Below are 21942 nucleotides of genomic sequence, written 5' to 3' on the forward strand. Positions count from 1 at the left end.
ACCTTTACCTTTTACAGCTGCCACAAGGGAAGCGAGTGGCGCCGTAGGTTAAACCACAGAGCCTAGGACTTGTCAATCAGAAGGTTGACGGTTCGAATCCCCGTGACGGGGTGAGCTCCTGTTGCTCGGTCCCTGCTCCTTCCAACCTAGCAGTTCGAAAGCATGTCAAAGTGCAAGTAGATAAATAGGTACCGCTCCTGCAGGAAGGTAAACGGCGTTTCCGTGCGCTGCTCTGGATTGCCAGAAGTAGCTTAGTCATGCTGGTCATGTGACCCAGAAGCTGTACGCCGGCTCCCTTGACCAATAAAGTGAGATGAGCGCCGCAACACCAGAGTCGGTCACAGGGTCCCTTTACCTTTTTACAGCTGCCACAGCAGTCTATGTAAAGTTAACTCTGTGGCAAGTGGTTGAGCGTTGTGTGTAGTGGAATACAATGTGTGTTTTAGTAACTTACCCTCCTGGCTCCATCTGCCTGAGAATGTCACTAAATCAGAAGTACTTGGACTGGAAAGCTGTGGGAGAACATACCTGAGAAAAGCACTGGCCATGACCAACATATTGTTCCTCAGCTTTTGACATGGCAAGAATTTTAAATGCAAAGGGTGCAGGATGCCATCAATATCAGGGGGTGGGAACTCCTCAGGGAATTCTGGAATCCAACTGACTCAAGGGTCAGACTAAACCAACCAGATACAGTGGTACCTCGGGTTATGTACTTAATTCGTTCCGGAGGTCCATTCTTAACCTGAAACTGTTCTTAACCTGAAGCATCACTTTAGCTAATGGGGCCTTCCGCCACTGCCACGCTGCCGGAGCATGATTTCTGTTCTCATCGTGAAGCAAAGTTCTTAACCTGAGGTGATATTTCTGGGTTAGCGGAGTCTGTAACCTGAAGTGTATGTAACCCGAGGTACCACTGTATAAAATACCGGGATAGCTGGCTCATTGGTTTGACCTTGAAATGCTGTTGTTGCATTATGGAGATGATAGCCATACATGATTGGTAAACAAAACTGCATACAATGGAACTCCCATCATCTAAAGTCTAAATATATTGCAGTGCTTTTTGTATTCCGTTCACTGTGTTTCCCTCATGCAGCTTTAGGGCAAAGTGAGGACCCTTCCCATTTATCTAAACCTCACTGGTAAATTACAGCAGATATTGCTGGATATGCATGCAAATAGCTTTAGATACAATAAAACTTAATTATTGCACTGTTGATAAAAACCATTAACATGCTATGTCACTGATAATTAGAGTAATAATGGTTAACATCTCATCTTGTGCCTGCCATGCATTTACTGAAAAGCCAAATATGTGTAACACAGCCACAAAAGGAAAGGGGGCTGAGGGGAAAGATGACCAGAATGCAATCTCTTTGGGACAAAGGAACAGTTTTCAGGTGTCACAGCTCTTTGGAAACACACAGTGTGATCCACAGCGTTTTTGGGAGGAAAAAGTTGTAACCTATACTTTTACAGGTTGCAGCACGACTGGATATTTATTTAATTAACTTGTATTAAAGAGCACATCAATTAGGATATGTGTGCCACCCTGGGCTCCTTAGAGATATAACATTTATTAATAAATAAAATGTGTGTGTGTGTGGGGGGTGTATCTGTGCCTTGCCTAAATCAATTGCCTAAAGTGCAACCACAGAATTAAAACAGCACCAAATGCAGTGTAGGCTGGCCCATTAGGGCAAATGGAGCAAACAGGGAGCTGCCCAACCCTCTGCCAGCCTTATCTGCTTGCCATCTCCCTTACAACTACTCAGGGTGTGGGTGTAACTGCCTATCATTGCACAGGGCACTGCTGAAATGCGAGAACCCCAAGGTCTGCCAATGCTGGTGACACCAACCATAGGATGGAAACCAACATGGAGCAAACAAGACTTCCTTCCTTCCTTCTGCAGCTCCTGGCCTGCCGCCCCAATCTTCCAGAGCAGACTTTGGCAGATGTTACCGAGGGCTGCAAGGGGAAGGAGAGGAAGGGGACATTCAGTTGCATGAGCTCATGCACTGAATTCAGCCTGGCGGATTTCAGTTTGGTCAATGAATCAAAACATTTTAAGATTTGCTGCAGCCAAGGTTCAAATGTCTAAGCTTGGATGAATTCAAGATCGAATTGTTAAACAGCAAGTGTATTCAATTTGCTACTAGGCCAGGTTCAAAGTTCCTGCATGAACATTGTTGCAAAGCACCTTCAGGACCATCTGTCTTGATCATGGAAATCCTCTTGACTCCTGAAGGCTTATTGGCCTGTTAGAAACTGATCCCTGTTGCAGGTCCCATCCTGTGGAACTGCTTGTAGAGATTCCACAGGAACCATTCATGTATTCTTTTAGACATTTCTTTAAAAACTGTGTTACTCAGTTGACGTGCATTTATTCTTTGCAATGCGAATTCATTTTTAACAACCCAAATTTATTGATGTTTTTGTTGCTTTTACTGGAACAGTTATGCTGTGTGCTGCCTTGTTTTTATGCGATTGTGGTCTATAGGTTTTTCATAAATTGCAAGAGCATTTTGTGTTGGATTTTGAAGAGGGGTGTGTGCCTCTTCCTCTTTGCCAGTCTTCAGAAATAGCCATTGCTGCTGCCGCCACCGCCACATCTCCTGGGACAATGTGTGCCATTGTGTGTCCCTATGAGTCCAGGAACAGGGAGGGGATGGCAGTCCTACACCAGCCCATTCCCTTCGCCAGCTGCAGCTATCTTGTTAATGCAGCAGTGCCTCATTTACGCTGGCAGTCGCTGACCTCCCACAATCAGGCAGAGCTCACTGCTGCCAGAGGAAAGGAAGGACAGCTGCTTATAAAGATAACCAGGCGAGTATGGAGAGGAAGACTGAGTTGGTGTGGTGTGGAAAGTGCTGCTGAGAAGCATGGGGCAAGGAAATGCAATGCAATCCTGCTCTCTCCTCACTCCAGCACTGATCTTCTTTCACCGCTGGAGGAAGACAGATTATTCCTTGGTTTTCCAAAAAGGTGCACAGGACACCAAGCCTCATGCTTCCTGGTTAGGACAGCTCGTGGACTGATGCTAAAGTTTACGAAGCCTGAAACAGAATCCCCTCCAATGCACTCTGAAGAGTTTTGAAGACTGCTAATTAAAAAGATTTCTAATTCTAAACCATAGTTCCACTTGTCTCTCAAGACAGAGAGTGTAACACAATGGGTCGTAATGCAGAAATGTTGACTTTCTGCATTAGTCAATTTGTTATTTTAATTCTGAATACCATTTTATTAACTTTACATTGATATAACAATCCAGCCTCAAGGGCATCCTTATTAAGCGTTCCTGAATTCTGTTCTTAATGGCAAGCCAAATTGCTATGCTTTTATCCTTTCCTCTTTGATTTATAAAGCAAGCAGTAATTACATGTGCTGGATGCGATGCCAGCTCAATCACAACTGTTCTTCAGAGATGTGAAAGCAGTTGATGGGGGGGGGGGGGGAAAGAGTTTTTCCAACTATTAGTTTCCCATTTGTAGAGTGGGACCGTTCATGCTGCATGTGGACATCCTGTGTGCCAGAAGGGACCAAGGAAGAGGAGAAAGACTGTGCACCCCCATGTTCTGTAGGGAAGTATTGGATTTTGAAAAAGACCCTCAAAACTATCATAAGTGAGGAATGTATAGTGTTACCTCGGGTTACAGATGCTTCAGGTTACAGACTCCGCTAACCCAGAAATATTACCTCGGGTTAAGAACTTTGCTTCAGGATGAGAACAGAAATCGTGCAGCAGCAGCACAGCAGCGGGAGGCCCCATTAGCTAAAGTGTGCTTCAGGTTAGTTTCAGGTTAAGAACGGACCTCTGGAACGAATTAAGTACTTAACCCGAGGTACCACTGTATATGCACACAGCCAATGTGACACAGTGATTAGATAAATCTTCTGCAACCTGGTGTCCTCCAGATGTTTTGGACTATAACTCCTCCTTTAGATGAGTTGTCCAAAACATCTGGAAGAAACCAGGACTGGAAAACTGGGTTAGCAGACTAAGACCAGTAATATCCAGTTTCTGAGCAGCCCTCTTCCAACCGAGAAGCCATTGCGAGGGCTGGATGGATGCAAATCCTGCCTTTCACCTCACAAGAGGAACTTCCTAGGTCGAACAGCAAAGGCTGCAGCCATCTGCAGAACTAGTTCAAAACTTAGGGAGACCTTCAAACCTGTGAGCTGGGCAATTCCCAGTTCAAGAGATGCTGCAGCAGCTGAACAGCCTTGACCCAAGTAAACAGAACCAGAAAACTCCTGGAATTTATTACAGCACGTTATCTGTGGGTTCCACCTTTTTATCTGCTGAGCTCCCATAGAGGCCCTTCACTACTTTAAAGCAATCCCATTAGCTCACATTGTACAGGTGCAACATTGACAAAGAAGAGAGATATGGATCTGGTCCTCTGGCTGAGATTCCCCACCCCTGTTTAGCACATTGTTCTTCTTTTGTTGGTTTGAAACCAACCAGGTCATGGGACAGCGGCATTAAGAAATGGGTCTCCAAATGCATGCCTGGGTTAAAGGTTGCTCCCAGGTCTTGAAAAAGTTGAAGACTACTGGCAGTGTTGCATGCAAAGCAGGCCAGCGTGTCCACAATATGCAGCATTCACAAGAGGTGGTGATTGCCTGTTCTGGATTTTTAGACAGTCTGTACAAATTGTATGATCATTAGGCCAATCAATGACTATTAGCCACAACAGCAAAATTCACACCCCCATATCCAGAGGTTTCCTGTGTGGAGCAATGAGCCTATTCATGTCCTGCTTGTGATCTTCCAAGGTACTGGGAAATTATCTGAGGCAGCAGAAGCAGTTTTATTCCGATATATAGTTCTAGTATAGCTCCCATAATACTTGAACCCCAGGCCACCAATAAAGCCGAATGTTAGAAGATTCAATCGAGACAAAAGGCAATCCTTCACATAACCAACTATGGCATTTGTCCCCCAAGTGGTGATGGCCACCTTGCACAGCTTTAAGAGAGGGTTAGACAAATTAACAAATGTGTTAGACTCAAGCCTATCAACAGAACACGGCCTTGTTTCCATTAACACATGCCCAGGTTGCATCAATACCAGACTGATATAATGTGAGCGCTGCTCTGGTTCGGCAGAAGCGGCTTAGTCATGCTGGCCACATGACCCGGAAGCTGCACGCCGGCTCCCTCGGCCTTTAGAGCGAGATGAGCGCCGCAACCCCAGAGTTGGCCATGACTGGAACTAATGGTCAGGGGTCCCCTTTACCCTTTTATAATGTGATCAGAATGGGTTTGCCTTTAAATAGTATTTAGAAAGGGAGGAGGTGGAACTAAGTCACCTGTAAGCCATCTTGGTTAATGAGTAGGGAAAAACATTTTAAGTAGGATGTAGTAGTATTGCCATTCACTTTTTCCTAAATGGAATAGGAACATGCAATTTTAAATGCTGCATCTGCACCCATATGGAACTGCTGATGCCTTCAGGTTGTTTGACTTCCAAAGCCTGCCTCAAGATTCATCAGACTAGCAGCCACTTTGAAACTCTCTTAAAAGGAGCATGCAGGGCTGTTTTTGCTAGTTTTCAAGCAGCCCTTAAAAATTTATTTGCTGGATTGTATTCATAATATTGTAATCTGGATTTTAATCAACTGCAGATTTTTTTAAATAAAAACTGTTTTGTTTCTATTTTTAAATTTGTTTCAATAGTCAGGAGGGCTTAGCCCTCAAACATGCCCCCTTAATTCCACCAATTACCTGACTTTATGCTGAAAAGTCTGCTATTTCCTAGATTCTCTGTGAGAATGTGAGATAAAAGCTTAATGAAATGGTGAATATTATATGAAATTCGAATTTTAACTGTGATATATTCAGATGTTGCCTGATTTGTTTAAAAGTGTATGAAGTATTTCAGTGACAGCCATGCTTTGCTCCAACCCCAGCAGAGTAAAATTAGGATGAACACAGGTAGCAAGCTGTGGAGAAAAAAATATTTTATATGGGTTTTTTTGCACTGGAGGTGAACAGATGAGAGCTTCGCCAATGCAAGCTTTTATTGCAACTCACATTTTAAGACTTCACAACTATGAATCTATGGCAGTTGTAAAGACATATCTGTAGCTATGATAAGGGTTATTTCCTTACAGGTGCTGATCAGAAAGTAATTCCTCCGACTGAAAACATTCAGATGTCCTGGCAAAATACATATTAACTGCTTCAATCTATTTGCTTTTATGTACCCAGTTTTGCTTTTCAGCAAGTAAGGTTTCCTATGTGACAATCCTGACATAGTTGTTGAACAATGATCCACACTAGTTAAAAGTCTATTTATTCTGAACAATTTCAGTCATGGTCTGCAATTGGCACCTTAAACTGAACCTATAAAAACTGGCAAAGAATAATCTGGAGTCCTAGCCACACACCTACCTCTGGGTGCAGCATTCTCGACCAACTGAATTATCAGGGCTATTAAGACCTTCTTCCACATTAATTCAAGAGAAGGATCAATTAAATTCTAGCTTATGGCCTAATTGGCCCCTTTTTTCCTGCTTGAAGCTTATGCTGAATACTGTATTTCAACAGGTATTTCGTTATGGTATGCTGCATTGCTTCAGTTTCTAATTTTAGGGCTGCATTTTTGATGTATTGTATTTTTTGGCCATGTACACCACCTCTGAACATGCTTATTCCCCGCAAAATATAAAATAACTTCATAAGCACAAAGAAAATCAACCTTATGGAGCTCTCATTATAGGTCAGAAAAATACAAATGATTCTAGAGAATAAGGTCCCTGAAAATGTATCAGCTTATCACTAGAGCTGAAGTAAAGAGCAGGGGCTGACCAGTTTCTTGCATGATTGTTAAGCATCATCAGGGGAGCTGTGGGGCTAGTGAAACTTGCACTAACCTGAACTATTTCAGTTTTCAGAGCTTGGATTGCTGTTAAATGGCAGCTAAAGAGTAGACATTGTTACGAGTTTACCAAAAAAAGCATAAAGTTTGATAAACAATCTAAGTAAAAAGAGGAATCTGTTTCCCATTTCAAATAGTATTAAATCATTTGTGATAACATTTGTAATAGACCAACATCACAGGCCATTTCCAATTTCCTTTACTCGCATACCAAAGCTAAGGTTAGACTACTCTATAACATCATCTAGCAAATAAAGCTATGCTACAAACACTGGTCAATGATTTAATTTTATACAAGTCAAACTACACATTGTATAAAGGTTACACGGCTGTGCTAATATTCTGTTATTGTTGCTAACTGGTTTGCTACAAACATTAGGGGAACTGATTTTATTTCTAATCCAGCTGCACAAATCATAATGGGAAATCTAGTTCTTGACTACCCATTAACATTAGAACTTAAGTTCAGTACAAGAAATTTCATCAAGTGCCATCAATTTCATGGGAAGTTAGCAACCTCTTATAACTGAGATGCAGAATGTGGCAGCAGTTAAGACAACAAAACAACCAACCAAAGAACTTGGCAACTAAAAAGTAATGTGGTACCTTGAATTTCACTTGATGTTAGCTTTATTTTGTTAGGCAAAACTGCAGCATGCAAAGTTAGAGAGGATCATTTTTATTAGGTTGTCAATACTGCCTCAAGATGGTGACAAAGGAGCAAAGAAGTAACTTCTGGCAAGTTTGGGTACAATACAGAAGAAATGTTCCAATTCAAACTCATAGTTGGCTTATCAGCTTTATAAGCATCTCTGACCTGTTCACTAAGGCTCTCATGCACTTTTAGAAGCAAGCCATAGCCTATTAATTCCAGTAATTTTAAATAACGGAAAAATTTATGAATAGTTACCTTTCCAAAAACCTTCTGCACTCAAAAGATTTTATATAAAACTCATTTTCCACTCCCCAGATTTCTGATGGGGCACTATTAAAAAATAATAATCAAGGATTTGCCCTAATTTCTACAAAAAGGTAATTTTTTCCTGCTCTTTGCCACTTTCATAAAAAGTTTTAGATATTTCAAACTTTTGCGCCTCGTTTATGTGGTTTTCAGACTGCTTCTTTCTGCAACTAAGCAGGCCACCTTCGCCAATACTAACATAAAAAAGACCCCTGGCCTGAAATACAAATGTTCCATAATCATGTGAAAAGGGAAATGAGTTCCAGTATTAATCTTGTGAACTGGATCGTGAACGTGAGCGGGATTTTGAATGTGATCGTGACCGGGATTGCGATTCATTCCTCTTGGGTGGGGATTCTGACCGTGCCTTTGCTGGTTCATCCTGCATTGGCGAATTGGAACGAGATCTGCTCCTTGACCTTGATTTAGACTTTGCTTCTCCTTTACCATTTTCTTTTGGCGATCGAGACACAGACCTGGATCTGCTGCGAGACTTCTCAGACTTCTCTTTGGATCTGCTGCGGGATTGTGAACCCCTATCGGATTTCATCTTAGACTTGCTCTTTGATCTCGACTTTCTACTTTTAGATCTGGAGCGTGAACGATCTTTGCTTCGAGACCTAGATTTAGAGCTTTTCAAAAGAACAAAAGTTATTTACTTATTGCAAGTCTACACATAGAAGCCCATTTGTTTGGACGCTTAGTAATTTAAATACCAATGCAGAGTGTGAGCACTTAAGCTAGGAGAATATTTCTATCGGACACGCCTCCTAATGCATTGTTGGCAAGACAGATAAATTCAAATTCTCACCGAGATCGGCTTTTTGAGGCACTACGGGATCTACTGCGGCTGCTCCTACGACTTCTACTACGTGATCTCCTTCTAGAACGGGACCTGAAAAAGAAACAAAGCAGCTATTTGGGCACCATGCACCACTGGCACAACAGGACTTCTTTTTCTTCTCCCCCCCCCCCCCAAATCTGCTGAGAAGGATGTGCTGGGGACAAAAGCGCAATTTCATTGCACATACAGAAGTCCCAATCCAGAGTTCAATATGTCCTGAAGTTCCCACAAATTTATATTCTTACACAGATATCCAAAGAAATCTGAACTTGTGCACACATTAGTACAGCCAACTAACTTTAGTAGTATAACATCTGAGGTGGGGACCCCTGTTACCCAACACTGCAAGGTGTATTCTTCTCTATTCAGGGAAATAACTGCTGCAATTTTCTGTATATCCCCATTTCCGGATTTAATTCATACACAGAAAATCTTACAAACCACATCAGGACCAAAGATACCTTGATCTACTGCCAGAATAAGATCGTCTATGGCTTGACCGTGGCTTGTCTTCAACCAGCCTGATCTTTCGTCCATTTATCTCTGTACCATCCAATTTGTCCAGAGCACGCTTCATGTCAGAGTAAGAACGGAATTCAATTACTCCTTCATTTGTGCGTTCTTTGTGAGCATCCGCATAGGTTACCTCACCAGCTTGCCTCATAAAATCCTGAAAGAGAAAAATTGAAGTATTAAGTCTCTCCACAAACATAGGAAGGACACTACACCAGCTTCAGAAAAAAAAATCTCAGCAAGTTCAACAAACTCAATACACATACTTTTCAAAGTGAACTGTCATTCTTCAAAGTTTATGGGATTCAAAGAGCTGTTTGATAACTTGCTTTTTTTTAAAAAAAGAGAAAAGATTATTGTGTCAACCTACTTTCAAATCCTGCCAACTACAGCGACTGGAAAGGTTTTCAACAATTAATCTGTATTCTGTGCGAACAGGTGGTCCATATTTATCTCTTCCTGATGCTCTTCGACTGCTATATCCTCCTCCACCTTTATCATACAAAGATACAAAGTTAGCAACCTTGTATAAAAGCAATGAAAAGTTATTTACTTCAGTTCACAAATTGCATTTACAGGAGTAGGACTTTATCTTTCTAATCCTGCAACAAAAATTTTAATTCGCCACATTTTATATATTAAGGGCAAATCAAAGACTAAAATCCTACAAGACTGTGCTCCTAAACTCTGTTAGAGAGTGACTGCTCCTTATTAGATTTACCTTGCTAAGTTTTATTTTACAGAACATTGTAAAATATAAAACTTAACTGATTACATGCATTTCTACATTTTACAAAAACGATTACTAGATTACACTAAGTACTTACATCACAGTATGAGGTATTTGGTGGTGGTTTGGCCACAACACACGCAAGGTAACAGTCACCTAGTTCAGTTTAACCAGTTTTGTCTAACCCTTGGAATCCTCACCATCACCCTGCGTCTAATGGCAAAAGGCTGCTGTCGTCATGGCTTCCGGTAAGGTCAGCCAAAGGGTCATAGGGCAAGGGTCACACAATGTATGGAAAAGCCATGGCCAATCAGGAAAGGCAGTCATCTTAGCCTCAGTGGACACAGCCTCAGCCCCACTGGTCACTTTTAAATTGAAACATCAAGGACTTGTTAAAAAGTTTGAATTGAACATGCAACAACTTTAAAAACAAACATACATATTTGCAAGAAATCCCACCCCCACCAGCAACAACCCATTAGAAAAGATATCTGACTGCCTTACTGCTCTTAACCATTATATAAATAAGTCTGACGCGTCCCAGATCCTTTCCAGGAAAAGCTAAACAGAATGAGCTTTGCATCAGCATGTAGTCATTTTATTTCCAATTCAAAATAATGCGTTTCTGTGAAAGTCAGCTATCGCCACCCTCAAAAGACCCAAGTTACTTATGCTCTGGAAAACGAAGCAAAGTGCTTCTGAAGACAATACTGCTTAAAGAGGGCTGTGCCTGTTTTAGGTTAGCTCCTCCACAGCACAAACTTTCTCCGCAGAGTTGCAGTTTTTGCTACGCATTATCTGCACGGAATGCATTCTGATTAAGAGCAGTGAGTTCTTAATACAACCCCCCCACAAACGCCCCCCCCCCGAGAAACCCCAGCCTAATAAATAAGGACCCTAAACTTTTGGAGTGCAGCTTGGCACTGCGGGTGCCTAACCCCCACCAGAAAACTCCCTAGGCTATGTACCCAAAGGGGAAGAAGTGCAGTAAAGCCCCTCCTAGTAACCCTGCCCAATCCACCCACCCCAACCAGGGGCCTACGATCCCTTCCTCCCCAAGCCCCGCCGTGTCCCCTCCCTCCGCTTTCCCCACATCCCGAGGGGCCAGTCCGACCAAACCCACCCCCCTTCTCTCCCCGCCTAACCTCCCTCCCGCCTGATCCCTCCCCCTCCGCGTTCTCCCTTCCCGCCTCCGCGCGCCTGCCCGAAGTAGGCCGCGGCGGAGCAACACTCACTGCGGCTGCTGTAGCTGTAGCCGTCCCTGTCCCGGCGGGGGCCGCGGGCGTGCTCCACGATCACCCGCTCCCCGCACAGGTCCTTGCCGTTCAGCTCGTAAACGGCGTCCTCCGCGTCCCGGGAATCCTCGAATTCCACAAACCCATACCTGGGGGGACGGGACGGGAAAGTTACCCTATAGGCGCGTCCCCATGTCTATTCACAGGCATTCTTATAGGCATAATAAACACTAGCACGTCGGCGTCAGGCACGCGCGAACAACAACGGGCCCGGCCTGGTCGTGAGTCCCTGAGGCGCCGCTGTCAAAGGAGGGCCATTCCGTTCTCCCTCTCCGCTTCACTCGTTCCCTCCGCTGACGGGACAATGGGGGCTGCCGCCATTTTGAACGCGACGCCACGCGGCATGACGGGAGGGGGAAGAAGCGGCGCCCCAAGCCCCCCCCCCCACCTCGCTCCCGCCTCACTCGAGGAAGAAACCTTCCCCGCCCGCCGCCTCACCCGTTTTTCAAGTCGACCTCGAGCAAGCGGCCGTAGCCGCTGAAGAAGCGCTGCAGGTCCTTTTCCCGCACATGGTAGCTCAGGCGGCCGATATAGACGCGCGGCATCTCCCGCGACCTAGAAAGGGAGAAAAAAAAGGGGGAAAGAGAGGGAAGAAGGCGTGAGAGCCGAAAAGCAAGATCGGGCGCCGGCGGGACAAAAAGGCCTCGGGACACTCGCGGCTGCGGCCTGCTCCGCAGCACAATGGCGCCCCACCCCCGCGCGGGCTTTTATAGGGGTGGGCGGGGCCTGGGCCGGGTCAATGGCGTGCGAAGGCGTCACAAAAGGGTGCCGGTGGAACGAGGGAGTGAGAAGAACAAGAGGCGATGGGGAGTGCGCGTGCGCGCAGCTCTCCGGACGCTTCCGTCGTGCCGTATCTTAAGTTTGCGCTCCACCTGGAGGGGGGGGGGCAGTTGAAGATCATGAGGTGAGGTGGTAGTAGAATCGCTAGTTTACGCATGCGCGTTGGCCCACGAGCCTAGAGCCGTTCGATTTGTACTACGTGCAGGCTTCGCTTTTAGAAAGCGATAGACAGGAAAGGGCGAAAACGCAGAGTGACGCCTAACCCCATTTACCCCGGAGTACGCCAACTGAATTGGACTTTTAGTATATTGTCCTTTCCGTGCCCGCTGAAGATCTTCATTTTATTATTTTTAAATAAATTTACTTTTAAGAATATTAGCTAGGTGCAGAATCGAAGAAATGGCTTCAGCGGTACAAGGCATTTGCCGTTTTTGAGCCAGTAACAGTTATTGCAAAGCAAGGTTGGTGAATGCAAGACACCAAGCAACAATGGATCCAGTAACTGCTCCCCCGCAAGACCCCACCCCTCATAAAAGCCTAATTTGGTAGCAGTTCGCACGCAGCGCATCCTCCACAATAACGCTTCAGCAAAACTGAATTACAAACCGAATTACAAGTAGCAGACAAAGACGATAAGGCCATGAAAACTATTTTACATGGCAATATATAAAAGGATAAAATGATAATCTGTAAGAACAATGGACAAGACGGAAAAACATAAATGCAGATGTTAGGCGGTCTATTTTTTTTACATAGGATGCTGTGGATTGTCTTGCTTATTGACATAACTGATAAAAGCCTTTTAAGCTGAGATCTTTCCCAGTCTCCGCACAAAAGGTCAGTGATGGTTGAGAGTTCTGGGGCAGCAGAATGTGGAAGAGCCCTAACTTTAAAAAATAATAATTCCAAAATCAAAACTAGTGATTTTGTAGTGAGGGCAGAAGCAACTAACCAGCAGAGGGGGGGGGGGCAGAGGGGGAAGGAATGAAGTTTGTGGAGAAGATGGTGTGGGGCAAATAGTGTTCCTGCTTGTGTGTTTGCACTGCACCAACCTTCATGCCGCCTCTGGTAAGGAAAAGTGAACCACCTTCCAGGAAGCTTGCATAGCAACTCCATCCCACCTTGCTTCTGGGGGAGGGGATGAAAAAATTGTGGATGTAGCCCCCTGGTGATTACTGGGTGGAGTGTTTGGCACTAAATAATTTTTGATTTTGATGCCCCTGTGCTAGATAGAGCTTAAAGCTTTTGGCAGATCTCTCAAAGGCCCCCCTTTAAATATTTAAACTTCTCTAATATTCATTACCTCCTTAGTATTAAAATGCACTTGTCATTGCTGCTCTCAGACACGCTGCTTCATTTTGAAAATATACAGTTCCCTTGGGTTTCTCTGTATGTGTTTGTGACATTCAACTCTTAAGGCCTTTCCCAGAAAACATTAAAAGATCCTACTTTTTAATACTCTTCAATTTGCAGGTTTCATCCTCATGTTTCATGGGCAAATCTCCTATGTCTATTAACTTCACTAAGAAAACCCACCAGAGACTCCTACCTAAATCTCATAATGTGACTCCTGTCTCCTGGTTAATCAGTAAGAGTCTAATTGCTGAGCTTCCTTGGAGGAGGGGGAAAATGTGATTGGATTCTATGATGAAAAATATGCTCATTTTGTGCCACTCATTGTAGGAAATGAGCAATTTACTAGCCTCAGGAGGTTTTACCAATCATCTAGATTGGCTCTGTGTTGTGAATAAGCAACATTTTCATTTAAGAATTTGTATATTTGCTGTTTTACTGCTTTTACTCACCTTTCTTTTTTTAAATATACATTTTTATTAGTTTTTACATATATCTTCCAAACAGAACATATCTCGTATCCTCTTATACAACATTTTGGCTATTTTAGCCTGAGACTTCCATCAACCACGTCTAATGATTTTCAAACCTCATCTTTTAATCTTATATTTGCTATCTTAACTATTATTTTTAATAATCCATAACTTAAAATCCATTCTCATAAATCTTTTCTGCAATATTTCATACAGTTCTCCTTACAAAACTTCTTGTAGTCCTACAAGCATAGTGAGTTGGTTACAATTGTCATTCAGATATATACGTATATTTACTCCAATGTTTCAAGAAATTCTGGTCCTGCTGGTTTTGAATTCTCCCCGTCATCTTATCCAATTCTGTGTAGGCCGTCAATTTCATCTGCTATTCCTCTTTTGTCGGTAGTTCTTCCTGCTTCCATTTCTGTGCCAATAATACTCTTGCTGCAGTTGTCGCATATAAAAACAGTTTTTTATCTTGTCTTTTAACGTCAGTGCCTACAATACCAAGTAAAAATGTTTCTGGGTGTGTTTTTGTTAATAAATGTATATTTCAACATCTTTTTCATCTCATTATAAATAATTTCCCAGAAGCCTTTCACTTTCTTACATTCCCACCACAGATGATAAAAAGTGCCTTCTTTTTCCTTACATTTCCAACATTTATTACTTATTTTATACATTTTAGCTAATTTCACTGGTGTAATATACCATCTATACATACTCACCATTTTATTTTTTTTATACATAGCAGTTATCAGTGGCCGTATACAAATCATAAACACGGAAGCCTAGGCAGCGCACTCTGAGGAAGTTTTACAGGGGTCATCAACCATTTTCCCCAAGTTCTGCCATTTCTATCAGCTTGATGAAGACCAACTTCTTGGGTCAAGATGTTGCCAGCAAGACGTCAGCGTTGGTGACCACATGCTTGAGGTGGTAGATGATTTTGTATACCTGGACTCCGCCATAGCCAGCAATCTCTCCATCAATGTTGAGCTGGTCAAGGCAGCTACAGCAATGGCTTATCTCTCCAAAACAGGATGGGAGAATGTGATGCGAACAACCAATACCAAGATGAAGGTCTCCTAGGCTTGCATGTGGAGCACACTGCTTTTATGGTAGTGAATTATAGGTATTTGCCTATATTCACCAGGAGCATTGCCTCAACACCTTCCACATGCACTGCGTCAGGAAGACTTTGGGATATCACATGGCAGGACAGAATCTCAAACGAAGATGTGCTCTGCCAAGCCCATGTTTCCAGCATGTTCGCACTTCTGTCTCATGCTGTCTTGGTCATGTCCACAGAATGGGAGATGATAGGCTCCCCAAGGGAGCTGGCTTCAGGCACCAGGCCCATTGGCAGACCAACTCCACAAAGATGTCTGCAAACATGACATGAAGGATGGCAATATTAACCCCACCGTGTGGGAATCCTTTGTGGGTGACCACAGCACCTAAAGATAGTTCATATATCTTCAGGAGTGACCAGAGGAAGAATAACTACTGGGAGGAGCACCAAAAGAAGATATACTTGCATCAGTACAACTGGATGCCTTCATCTGTCACAGCTGCAACAAAACATGTCTCTCCTGTATTGGTGTCCACAGCAGTCACTGTAACTCTCGGTCTGACTTTACCCCACAAGGCTCCCTGTTCCATTGTTCCATTTTGTAGCTGTTGAGATTTAAAATAAGAGATGTAAATAAGTATCTTTTGCATATTGGAGACAACAGGAGTTTGATTAACTGTGTCTAACTGTTTAATTGATTAAGAGTGTACTTCTGTACTTCAGCGACACTGGCTTAAGTCTTTGTGGAAACCCTACTGTTATGTACTAAGCTTGGATCCTAGAACAATAGGCAAGTAGGATCCTAGAATGCAACAACTGATTGGCCTGCAGGAAAAGACCAATTAGGCTCTAGGAGGGAAGCAAAATCAGCCAATCAGATGGGACTCATTGTGTAAATAATGTATATAAAAGCCTGAGGTTTGGGGGGGCAATTCAATCACTGTTTTACAAGCTGCAATAAAGAGCATGAAAAAACTACGGGACTCAGAGTACCGTATTTTTCGCTCTATAGGACGCACCCGAGCAAAGGACGCACCTAGTTTTTAGAGGAAAACAAGTAAAAAATATTTTGAATCAAATCAGTGTCGGGGCTGAAGGGGGAAGCCCAGGGTTTCCCCATAAAGCCCCGGCATCCCCAAGCTAGAACAGCGAGACGTGCACCACTCCGTCTCTCGGTTCTGGCTTTGGGGACAGCCTTTCAAGCCTCTGCAGGGCAGCGGGGTGCCTTCACCCCGCTGCCCTGCGGAGGCTTTGCGCAGCCATCCCCAAGCTAGAACAGAGAGATGGAGGGCTGCGCAGTGCTCTGTCTCTCTGTTCTGGCTTTGGGGACAGCCTTTCAAGCCTCTGCAGGGCAGCGGGGTGGCTTCACCCCGCTGCCCTGCAGAGGCGTTGTGCAGCTAACCCCAAAGCCTTTGGAGCGCAGCGCAAGGTACCGCTGCACTCCAAAGGCTTCAGGCGGCTATCCCTGAAGCCTGGAGAGCGAGAGGGGTTGGTGCGCACCGACCCCTCTCGCTCTCCAGGCTTCAGCGAAAGCAACGCGTAGCCTCCAGAGCGCGGAGGCAGCGCTGCCTCTGCGCTTTGGAGGCTTCGCGCTGCTTTCACTGAAGCCAAGGAGCCTGCATTCACTCCATAGGACACACAAACATTTCCCCTTCATTTTTGGAGGGGGAAAAGTACGTCCTATAGAGCGAAAAATATGTTATATTTCACCTACCATGCTGGCAGAACATGAGATTAGCAGCTGGCATGAAAGAGACTCTAGGGTGGGATTTGCTGTGCCTACAAAACTGTGCTAGTTTTGTAGCAGCCAAAGTTAAGTTGGACAGGGCAGAAGGCGATTTTGCACAAAATCCTTTACCCAGGGATGAGGAACCTCTGGTTCACAGGCCAATCTTTGCCTCCAGGGTGGTCCAATTTGGCCGCTGGGGCTGAAAGTTTTTAGGAGATTCCTATTCCCCTCCTAGGGCTATCATTTCCAGAGTAGATTAACAATCAATCCCTCTTTCCGGGGAACTCTGGGAATTGTAGCTCTATGAGAGGAATAGTGATCTCCTAACAACTCTGGGCACCCGTAACAAACTACAGCTCCTTTTGAGGGAAGCCATGACTACTTGAAGTGACTTGGCCCAGCGTTGAACGTATAGTGCAGATGGGGTCTGAGTTCTAGAGATCTGTCAGCCACTCAATAACAACTTCTCATCTGCATAATTATGAATTGCAGATCTGCAGTACAGTGTGTTACACTACCGTGAGAGAGGAACTGAAAGCAGCAAGAATCTCACAGAATGGAAGCCTGTGGCGGGAGGGAGGGGGGTGGCAGTGCAAGTGCCGTAAAAAGAAAATCCAATCATTCTCTCCTTTCCTCCTGAAGGTAGAAGCAAAGCTCTGTCTGATACTCAGATACATGGCTGTGGGAGTCAGCGATAAATCATAATCTGCTAGGCAGAAATCAGTGGTCTGGTAACCTTTATTGGACTCTTTATTGTCAAACCAATAAAAGATATCTCTTCCCCTAATTTGTCTGTTCTGCCAAGAGCTAATATTTGGCTATAGCTTATTGCTTATAATCTGTTGTCAAAGAAGGCTTCCTTGTAAAATTGATGGGATTTTCCCTCAGAACTGGCCAGCCGGGAAAATACCCATTCATATTAAGGAGATAGCATAAAATAACCGAATAGCCTTTATCTTCTAAACATCAGCTATTCAGCAACAGATTGCTTTGTCAAAGTATAGATTTTGAAATTCTTTCCACTTTGTGGTTAGAATCGTGAAATGGTATAAAATGTGGTGGCTAGATTTTTGACTGAAATGAGCCCCATGGAATAGCTTCATACTAATTTATTTTAAAAATGTCCTGTCCTGTTTGCCATTGTGAAACAATATCTAGGCAGACACAGAAAAAATGAACAGAAAATAAAATATAAAATTGCACAGCAAACGAATCACTAAATGAAATTCAGTTTGTACCACCCTCTCCCTCTGAGCTCTTTACGCAAAGGCTTGATGGAAATGTATTGTTTTCCCTTGGTGATGGTAGCTAGTTAATGCTGGCACTAGTCTAACCTCCGAGGGGAGGGTATTCTGGAATATTCCAAAACTGAGGTACTGCATATCCACACATTATTTCTTTTTTTGTCATGTTGTTTTCCAAGCATGATAGATGTACTCATTTATGACAGAAGTGAACCAACTGACTATTTAAATATAGTCTTGCAGATGCATTAATTTGGCAGGTGTAAGAGGAAGAGATCTTTCTAGAAGGAAAGAATATCCAGGATCTAGGTGCTCAATGCTAAGAAAACTTGATGCTTTTCAAAGCATCTCAGCCTGGAATTGCACACGTGAAACAATAATCTGACTGATGGGTAAAATATTATGTATTTCTGTTAATGATCTGGGGAGTAATTGAAATTTTGAGGTAAAATGTTAATAGCAAAGAAAATATAAAAACAACTTCTTCTGCGAGCTATACAGTAGATTTAACCTTAAAAATGATAATGGTTGTCTCCATACAAATCCTGAGTTTGTCACTTTTACACAAATTATCAATCACCTTTCCTTTGATCCCAGTAATTTCATACACATTTTGGATTTATTGGTAGATTAGGAGCTCACATTATTCCTCTGATTGATAAATTGCCAGCAGAGAGCGCTGCAGACAATACATTAAATCCCAAACACTATTTTTGGTTTTGTATTAGACTAATGCTTATTAGTAGGTCATCGATATTTTTCAGTTACGGTACTATGTGTGTTTTGGAGACATGGTAGATGTTGCTAAAACACCTCAGACGTCATTCAAAATACCAATATTTGCACAGAAGCATTCAGGCTTAGATGTGAAGTAGGGGTGTCTATATATGTATGTATGTATGTATTTATTTGCTATCCCACATTTCATCCAAGGAGTTCAACGTGACTTGCATGGTTTTCCCTCTCTTCATGTCACCATCACAATTCTTGGCTCAAGGCCACCCAGTGAGCTTCATGGCCAAGTGGGGATTTGAACCCTTGTCTCACAGGTCCTAGTCCGACACTCTAACCAATACAGCATACCTCATGGGTAGGCAAACTAAGGCCCAGAGGCTGGATGTGGCCCAATCACCTTCTCAATCTGGCCCGTGGACGGGCCAGGAATCATCGTGTTTTCACATGAGTAGAATGTGCCCTTTTATTTAAAATGCATCTCTGGGTTATTTGTGGGACATAGGAATTCATCCCCCCCAAAAAAAAAATATAGTCCAGCCCCCCACAAGGTCTGAGGAATAGTCCCCTGCTGAAAAAGTTTGCTGACCCTTTGCATACTGTTTCCCTTGTTTAGCTTTATCAAACCATTTCTTTAGCAGCTGTGCAGCCCTGACTCCCAGAGAGGCTTACACATTTAAAAACTTTTAAAAATATATAGTGAAATCTAAGAAAGATGAGTTTGGCAGGCAGCTAGATGCCCTTAAAATGTTTTTACTGGGAGCTGAAAAGAGACCAGAGGCAGCACCAGACAGGAATGGCTTCCTGGGCTGGATTGGGAGGTCAGGAAATTAGATGGTCTGGTACTGACGCAATTTCAGGCTTTTGCCATCAGATGTCAGTATACTGAAATAAAAGTAGAATAAAATAAAAGCTCCTCTGCTCTTCAGATTTATTAAGGCAGTGGTCTTTTTCTAAGCAAAATTGCTTCCTAAACATTTTGTTTAGCAGCAGTCAGTGAGAACACCTTGCTCTGTCTCCCTTTCACTCTTGTTTCCCTTTTGTGCTGCCTTCATAGTTTTCTCCCTTTTGCAGCATTCGTTCCCTTGATTCTTCTTGTCTGTTTCCCATCCACTGCTGTCTCCCTTAGTAAAGCCAGATCTCTGCAGTGGCGTAGCGTGGGTTGTCAGCACCCGGGGCAAGGCAAGTGATTTGTGCCCCCTAACCCGTGGATTTGCGCCCCCTAACCCTAACCCCCAGATGTTGCGCCCGGTGCGGCCGCCCCCCCTGCACCCCCCACGCTACGCCACTGGATCTCTGTAGCCTGTAGATGCCCCTGACAGTCTCACATCCACATTCCACCGGCTGTGTTCACACTGGGCAAGGTGGGCGACACACTTCCGTTGGCAACTAGTTTCTGCAGGTTTGAAGAATAAGGCTAAGCCTGTCTAATTTCCAACAATATGTGATCCGAAACACAGCTATCCTTTGAAATTTGCACTTATCCTAATATTGTGATGCAGTTCCCCAGCCTCAAAATAGGAATGAAAATGTGTACAACTCAGGGAAAGGGGCCATAATAATCCCACCTGCCGGCTGCTGTGGAAATGCTCCATAACGGATGCTGACAGGTGGGCAGGACAACCCAGCTGCCAATCACCTGATGTCAAAGTTGCGCTGAGAAAACCCTCCATGCATACATGTACACTAAGGGGTTCTTTCAGACTTTGTAATGACCCAAAGTTTAGTTTGGAGTGCACAATCTCAGCTCCTTATTCATTTACAGCTTTTTTGCTGTTTAATACTGAATATATCTAAGACTCTAAGATGATGCTGATGATGCTAATAATAATAATAATAATAATAATAATAATAATAATAATAATAATTTATTTATACCCTGCCCATCTAGCAGGGTTTGCCCAGCCACTCTGGGCGACTCCCAAAAAAATATTAAAAACACTATAGAACATCAAGTATTATGCTGTGACTCTTGTTCCATACCAGGCATAGGCAAATTCGGCCCTCCAGATGTTTTGAGACTACAATTCCCATCATCTCTGGCCACTGGTCCTGTTAGCTAGGGATGGTCAGAGTTGTAGTCCCAAAACATCTGGAGGGCCGAGGTTGCCTGTTCCACACACACACACACACACACACACACACACACGTGGAGCTTGTAAGATCAATTCTGCCCACCTATGCCCAGAAGCTTGTTTTTTCCTTCCCAACCAGGGAAACAAAATACCTACCTTTGATCCAATGGATGGTTAGGCCAAGGCAGCTGCCCAATCGCAACATTTTGATTGTGGAGCAAAAATTTCTTTCCCCCCAATATCTCAAAATCAGCCCATAGCAAGCCTGACTTTTATGAGGGAGTAAATAAGGCACAGGCCAATTTGGTGGCATCTGAAAGTATCATTAAGGACCAGGCAAACTTGCTGTGGCATGTAATAACTTGCTGTCTCAAAGCCAACCTCAAGATAAGATGACACCTGATACAGGCCTGGATCAGCAAAAGAGAAAAAAGAAAAAAAGAGCAAATGTAATATCAGCCAGCAAAATATTAGCCTCGGTGAGATGAAAATGTAAATGTTTCTCCTCCTGCATCGCTGGTGAGGCTGCAAAGTAACCTTTCTCAAGGCTGCGCTGTCGCTATCATTTATCATGGACCAAGTGTTAACAGCACCTTTCCCCCCTTCTCCTTTTAATAATGCTGGTGTCATCGGAGGAAGGAAATGGAAACCAGATAGTTCGAGACGATAAGGCGTCGTTTGTAAACAAGAAGCGTGCTCCCTGCAGAATTTTCCCGCGGGCATAGAAATGAAATTAGCCTGTCATGATTAAGATCTTTGTCGTCCCCTGTTGGAAGCAGAGTCGCTGTCGCCGTTGCTGCCTCTTGCACACTTTACAGTGTGAAACAGGGACATTACCAATATGGTGCTTGGAAAAGAGAGCTGCAGCCCTTTATATTCATGTATACTTAGAAGTAAGGCCTACTATGTTTAATTAGATTTACTTGTGGCGTAAATGTTGCAAGGGACAGGAGTCTTAGGCAGCATATATTTAACTGGGACGTGGATGGTGCTGTGGTTTAAACCACTGAGCTTCTTGGGCTTTGCTGATCAGAAGGTTGGCAGTTCAAATCCCCACAATGGAGTGAGCTCCCGTTGCTCTGTCCCAGCTCCTGCCAACTTAGCAGTTCAAAAGCACACCAGTGCAAGTAGATAATAGATACCACTGCAGTGGGAAGGTAAACAATGTTTCTGTGTGCTGTGGTTTCCATCACGGAGTGCCGTTGCGCCAGAAGTGGTTTAGTCATGTTGGCCACATGACCCGGAAAG

The 21942-nt window shown here is 43.7% G+C and overlaps 2 protein-coding genes across 2 annotated transcripts in view; both read right to left on the bottom strand.

The window, feature by feature from the left end:
* Window positions 1-21942, bottom strand: part of SGK2 (serum/glucocorticoid regulated kinase 2) — a 477666-nt gene that overhangs the window by 102899 nt on the left and 352825 nt on the right. The gene's annotated exons all lie outside the window — the stretch shown is intronic.
* On the bottom strand, window positions 5954-12060 carry SRSF6 (serine and arginine rich splicing factor 6). The gene is made up of 6 exons (XM_083746314.1): window positions 11672-12060; window positions 11174-11322; window positions 9579-9700; window positions 9157-9365; window positions 8663-8746; window positions 5954-8483 (listed from the first exon to the last, which is right to left on the bottom strand). The coding sequence occupies exons 1-6, from the start codon at window positions 11776-11778 to the stop codon at window positions 8120-8122; spliced, it is 1035 nt and encodes a 344-aa protein (XP_083602440.1). The 5' UTR covers window positions 11779-12060; the 3' UTR covers window positions 5954-8119.

The sequence above is a fragment of the Podarcis gaigeae genome, assembly GCF_964106915.1.
Source record: "Podarcis gaigeae genome assembly, chromosome: 6".
NCBI lineage: Eukaryota > Metazoa > Chordata > Lepidosauria > Squamata > Lacertidae > Podarcis > Podarcis gaigeae.